The sequence below is a fragment of the Lampetra planeri genome, unplaced genomic scaffold (assembly GCF_965212315.1).
Source record: "Lampetra planeri unplaced genomic scaffold, kcLamPlan1.2.h2 scaffold_1697, whole genome shotgun sequence".
Lineage (NCBI taxonomy): Eukaryota > Metazoa > Chordata > Hyperoartia > Petromyzontiformes > Petromyzontidae > Lampetra > Lampetra planeri.
Window position 1 is genome coordinate 5,513 of NW_027614432.1, and position 6,611 is coordinate 12,123.

Sequence of the window (6,611 nt, forward strand, 5' to 3'; positions counted from 1 at the left end):
TTTTGGGGTATTGAAGGGATCATCCTTTGGGGTATTGAAGGGATCGTCTTTTGGGGTATTGAAGGGATCATCCTTTGGGGTACTGAACGGATCGTCTTTTGGGGTATTAAATGGGTCGTCTTTGGAAGTATTGAACGGATCATCCTTTGGAGTTTTAAATGGGTCGTCTTTGGAAGTATTGAACGGATCATCCTTTGGAGTATTAAATGGGTCGTCTTTCGGGGTATTGAACGGATCATCCTTTGGCGTTTTAAATGGGTCGTCTTTCGGGGTACTGAATGGATCATCCTTTGGGGTGTTAAATGGATCTTTGCTAGATGAAGTGAATGGATCTGACTTATCTTTTGGAGCAGCAAATGGATCCTTCTCTTGCGGTGCATCCAACAGGTCTGATCTGTCCTTTGCTGTGTTGAAGGAATCTGAATCATTTTTAACTACAAATGGATCTTCTCCATCAGTAAATGGATCAGGCTTATCTTTTGGTGTCGCAAAAGGATCTTCTTTCCCATTCTCTGCAAAAGGATCTTCAATTTTTGGAGTTTGGAATGAATCTTCATCAGTTTTTGACGCACCCCCCCAGGGATCACTGCTGGCTGCTGTACCAGATGCGTCAGGTCTTGAAGGTGTGCCCCATGGGCCAGTGGCTTCTTCTGGTTCTTTGGTGGCTCCCCATGCATCTGCTTTCATCTCCTCCTCAGATTTCTGGTCTCCCCATGCATTTCCACTATCCTTACCATTTTTGCCCGCGTCCTCCCACTTCAGTTCGTCTTCACTCATTTTGGCCTAAAACAAACAAATACAAATTATTGACGTTTTTTGCAGAGCTTAGAAAAAGCTGAGCTGCCACTGAACATCAGATCATCACCTCTCGACTTACTTGGTTCCCTACATCCACCGTTGTCTAGCAACATCAGTTTTGTGACTAGCTGATGACATCGTACTTACCATCCACGTAAGTCCAGTTCGGACCAAAGATTTGAGGCGCAATGCTATGCTTGAAATGCTATGCAAACAAAATCACTAAGAGAAACACCAGAGCGCGAATCTTGGAAATTCGCTGACGTGAACTGGACTGTTGTGGGACAGTTCTGTTGCAAGTCGATGTACGTAGTTGCAAGTTGTTGTGCTTGGAATCTTTGTTCTGAACTGGACTTTACACATCAAACCCCCTTCACCCAGATTTGTTAGTACCACATCGATTCTGCTATAATTTAAATTTCTTGCTATCCTATCTGCATTATTGTACCATCTCTTCTTCTTGTTAATTTTTTTACATATTGCAGCTTGGATTTGTACTTTGAAGGGCTCACCCTCCTCTCTGCCTCTTTCTTCTCAGCTTCCTGTTTAAGGCGCTCCTCTTTGCGGGCCTGGAAGGAAGCAGTCAAGTCTGCCACTGAGGGTATGTTGTCTAGGGATGGGAGCCCTGTGGCCCCGGCGACATAGCATGGCTTGTAGGTTGGATCTTTGATGGCATCTGAGGACGCCGCTGAAGAAAAGAAACAGATTTGTGTCTGAGAGAAAATTGACAAAACTGAAAAAAAAAACAGAATCAGGGGGCTCACCAGCAGAAGATTTTGACGTTTTTTCTCGAGTCTTGACAGCAAAGTCTCTTTCCTCCTTTAATTTATCATCGTCCTCCATGAGAACAAGAACAACTTTTGCCTTCTCTCTCACATTTGAACCCTGAGACATGAGCGATATGCTAATGTTAGCGTTTGAGGTATCTCTGAACATTAAATAATTTCAAACAAATATGGTTGTTATATACTCTAATATCAAATAACACAGAATAATTACTTTTATCTTCCCTTTACTCAGAGGTTCATGTTGTTCTTTACCTGTCAACCTTTATGACTGAAAGGCATCAATGACCAGTGAATGCTAACTTAAAGGAGACAAATATCACCTGATCTTTGCCGTCCTTCTCGACAAAACGGTACTCTGTCAGAGCTTTGACGATGTAGATGTTGTCTTTCATTTTCAACAGCACGCGATCGTCACCAGTCTTTAACAAGTACTCCAACAGTGTCAGGGACTAGAACCAGAACAGGATTACAACTGAACACAAAGTATTCACAACAGAATGCCTATACAGTGCCTGGAACCAGATTGGAACAGGTCCATACACATTTAACTGCTGTTTCCGCCAAATGTGTGGTTTCTGTACCCGGTTAATCAATGGGTAGGTAGGTGTGAGTTCAATGGTATGACGCAGGGGCGAAGAACCACCCAACGTGGAGTGCCTTAAAGACATTTAACACACACCTACCCGCTGATGAACCCACTTATACCATGGTCATTTGCCAAAGAAACAGAAACACATTTATGTTTTTATGTGTGTATACAATCCCTAACTTGAAACGACAGACAGCTGCTCTGCTTGTGCGCTGTTTAATGTCTAACCGGTTGGGCCACGGGTGGATATTAGAAATGGTAAACATGAGCTGGACTATGTGTGCATTAAACAGGTTTAACGCACAGCTGCCAGCCAATCAGAGAAGAGCATTCACAATCACCATGGTATAAGTCTTGATGGAAAGCTGTGAAACTGAACGTGTTTATGAGCTGATGAGATATTGGTAATCGCAATCCCTCAGCTTTAAATTACATTTGCTCTTCATCTATCACTGTAGCACAGAAGACACAGCTTTTTGTTGTAGAACGCCTCCTCCATCGTCTGCCTCTCACCTTGTGGATGTGTCTCCAGTTCTTGTCATCTTTCAGCCGTTTCCAGAGCATTGTCATGATCTCATTGCAGGCCACAACGTTGTAGGTCAGGTCAGAGATATCCGCCATCTGAGAGCTGGATGGGCCCCAGGGATCATTAGATGTCGCCTCTCTCACCTGCAGAATGCCAGACATGTCAGCAACACAAAAGAAAATAACTTGGTAGTAGGCCAGCGATCCCACTTGTAACACAAACGCGACAGAACTGACTGCGAGAAAACCTGTCAGACACACAGTGTTTTTACATGTCACAGATGCTGTAAGAGTATTATAAAGTATAATTTGCTGGAGGACGATCAGATGATACCAGTATTTCAGCATCCCTTACCTTGACCTCAGCCTCAGAGTAGTTCTGGACCAGGTTCTTAAGCTGTCTGCGGAGCATAGAGGACGTCATGGTGTCTGGGGATGAAGGGTCACACCTCCACAATCTGATTCAGAGGAAACTAGTGAATAATGCTATCAAAACCTCACTATGTAAATATGTACACCGCAAACATTCAAAATCGAACCAATATTTGTCTTATTTCCAGTCAAAATGTCTAATAAATAAGCAGAAAAGTCTGTCAAGATTTGTTTTAGCTTGTAATAAACTTGCTTGTAATAACTTGCTTCATTGGCAGATTTTCTACTTTGAGTGAAAATTTGCTTGAAAAAAGGACTGGCTGAATACAAGTTACTTTGTCTGATGATGTGACTTATTTTAAGTGCAAAGAGAAAGAAATTGGACATTTTTGTGAGAAATAACAGTAATAGTCCTCACAAGATTTGGAGTGTTTGTAGCGTATGTCACACTGTCATGCTGGAACATACCTTTTGTGAAGTGTGGCTGTGTTTTGCGGTCTTTATGTGGCTGGAGTGCAGGTCCTGGATCTGCTGGTCTCTGTCCCCTGCATTGGATGGGGAACGATGTCAGAAACCAGATCCAGTTGCTGCAGGAGAAACCAGTCAATATTTAAAAAACGGAAGGGCTGTTCCTAGTGAGTAGGAAATTACCGAACCCCTGTGAGGCTCTTTACACGATCATTGAAATTCTTTTTAAATGCCAATGTGTGGTGTGGACGGGAGCTACTGTCCTCTCACCTGCTGGAAGTGACAGCTCGTGTTTCAGTTCACCACTGCGACAAAACACACCAACCGTCATCTAGCTAAGCTACGAGCTAGCTCAAGTCGTGTGTGGTTCATGGAGTGAAAATAAACGTATCTACACATAGGAACGAGCAGTGCTGTCGATATCTGCTGGACGTCGACGTGACTGCTGTGTTTGTCCTTTCCAGGACCTCGGAGAGCGACTGGAGCCGAGCCGAGTCGGTATGCTAACGCTGCCGTCGAGCTAGCAGGAATTAGCTCCCAGTCGGTGCTCCGCAGCCATTTGACAGCGTCGAATTCGGAGAAAGCAGTTTATCCGGATATAGAGAGTCACGTAAATGCAGCTACACAGCAGAGAAAAATGTACTAACCCCGACAATGATATGCAGGAATCTCCGAGGAAGAGACAAGAATCAGATGCCACTGACTTCCGTTTCCGCTGTTTTCAAGATCTGCTAGGCCACGCCCACTCATAATATATTACATTTTCTCCCATATAAAATTTCCTATGTCCTATTGTTTGTGCCTCAGCAATACGTGCACATCATTTTCATGATGAAACATTTTTTTCAATATAAATCAATCACATTTATGTATAAATCAAATATTTTTATACACACACACAGACACATTCAATGTTTCAACATTCAATTCTTCTGTTCAGCCCAACATCACACTTAAAATCTCCTAAATGGACTTAAAAGTCTGTACTATACTACAAACTCTGACCATTGACCCTCAGTCAGGGTGGGGAAAAATGCCCAAAAACCCCTTGGAACAGGGGGAGAAAAAGAACCATAGAAAGAGAGATCCCGCAGTGCTGGGTGCACCTCTGCACTGTCGCCACAGAAACAGACTGTGGTCTTCAGGGGGGTCAGGTGCAGCAGAACGAGACTTCCTTGTTGGCATCGCTGGCTGGTTGAGTTTGACATCGGTTCTCCTTCCACATGTGGACGCTGTCATCCAAGTCCGGTTCGTCGTCAGCTGTACAGTCTCTCTCCCATGTGGGTTCCCCTGTGTCTCGTCAGGTGGTAATTCTGTGAGAACCCTCGACCACAATGGAGCAGGTAAAGGGTTTTTCTCCTCTGTGCGTTCTCATGTGTCTATTCAGAGATCCCCTGAAGGTGAATGTTCTCCCACACTGAGAGCAGGTGTTGGATGTTCCACCTGTGTTACATCTCTTGTCTCTCCGAGCGACGTCGCCGCTGTTCACAGAGTTTAAACCAGTGGACAGTGGAGCTCTGGATGGTTCTGATCCTCCACAGTGGTCTTCATCATCCGAGTGTTGAGGTTTGTCGTCACGTCCAGCTTCACCTTTGACAACTCCATTCTTCAGACCTGACACCGTCTTTCTGGCCCTCAGACAATCAGTCAGTCTGATTTCAACCTGGAAGCCACAGAAGGTGTTGGAGCTGCTGGTTGGAGGTTGTGTCTCTGTGTTCTCCTCAGCTGGACTCTGATGAAGCTGTGAGGACTGAGGTTCCTCTTCATCAGCAGTGAATGAGAACTTGGTGACATCAGCCTCCTCTAGCCCTTGAAGCTGCTCTCCCTCCTGACTCCTCAACAGTTCCTCTTTAATGTGTGGGGGCTCTGGGTCCTCCTGGTCCACACTGGAGCTCCACTGATGCTGCTCAGGAACCTCTTCTGTCCTCCGCAGCAGCTCATTATAATCTGCAGGAGACATTGAGTTAGTGAAACAGAAGCTCCTAGTCACATCCAGAGCAGCTGAACCAACCTGCTCTGTGTAACCGAACCCGAGGCTTGAAAACAGCGTCCAGCTGTTTCATCTTGGGGATGAATGTGCAACACCCACACCACCCTTCTCAGCAAGTAACATGTCAAGCTCCATACAATGTCATGAGAGTGGTCTTCTTGTCCAATTGCTCATGTGCACCTTTAACAGCATCTCTGGTGTAACTGATGAACGTCTGCTAATTGTAATGCAAGTAGTAAATCCTATCCACATTTTTATTAACCTTAACCCACCATGCTAAATCTGATTACAAGCTCTGTACTCATCAGGGACACCTCCATGGACACCTATCTACACGCCAGGGTTGAGGGTACCCACAGGCCAGTACCACGGGGCCATGTCCGACCCCCAAGTCCTACAGGGTATGGAACAGACTGCTGCTGCACACCTAAACCCGGTGGGGTCAGGTGTAAGTCAAAACGGTACTGTGGCCAGGGTTGGACAAGCTTGTGTGCATGCAATGCACTTACTTGGTCCTGGACTGATTTGGTCAAATTGTGTTTGCCGCAAACCCGTCTGATAGCGATACCTCACTTTGGTATATTGGTTATTGGGGGCAGAGGTCCAGACCACTTGGGGTCATAGAAATATGAAACAAACCAAAGGGATCACGTCCATGAAACATGAACTGATAGAACATCCAGAACGGAATCATCCAGCTGAGGGTCCCGAAGCGTGACAATTACAGTGTTACAATCGTCAGTATCACAACAAGCAAACAAACAAACAAAATGATAAAAGAATTGAAAATGAAAAGTGTTTGTGTTTTTTCTTTTAACAATAAACAGAAGTAATAATAAAAATGGCAAAAATGAAAAGGTGTTTTCATGTTCCAACCTACTTAGGTATCAAAATGTGTTCGTTTGGTACATTTCTGTATATATTGATAAAATAGAGTCACACACACACACACACACACACACACACACACACACACACACACACACACACACACACACACACACACACACACACACACACACAGAGTGTTGAATAAATGAGTCACAACCACAACTCCCACATCAATAACAGTGGAATCAAG

The 6,611-nt window shown here is 44.6% G+C and overlaps 1 protein-coding gene across 1 annotated transcript; it reads right to left on the reverse strand.

Annotated features, from left to right (window-relative positions):
• Positions 1 to 1,310: 1,310 nt before the first annotated feature.
• Positions 1,311 to 3,124, reverse strand: LOC144739767 (epsin-1-like; the record flags this gene model as incomplete). Its single annotated transcript, XM_078622667.1, has 5 exons — positions 3,056 to 3,124; positions 2,689 to 2,844; positions 1,907 to 2,035; positions 1,546 to 1,683; positions 1,311 to 1,448 (listed from the first exon to the last, which is right to left on the reverse strand). Coding segments are annotated over exons 1-5 (630 nt in total), but the record flags the coding sequence as incomplete, so codon positions are not given.
• Between the last annotated feature and the right edge of the window lie 3,487 nt (positions 3,125 to 6,611).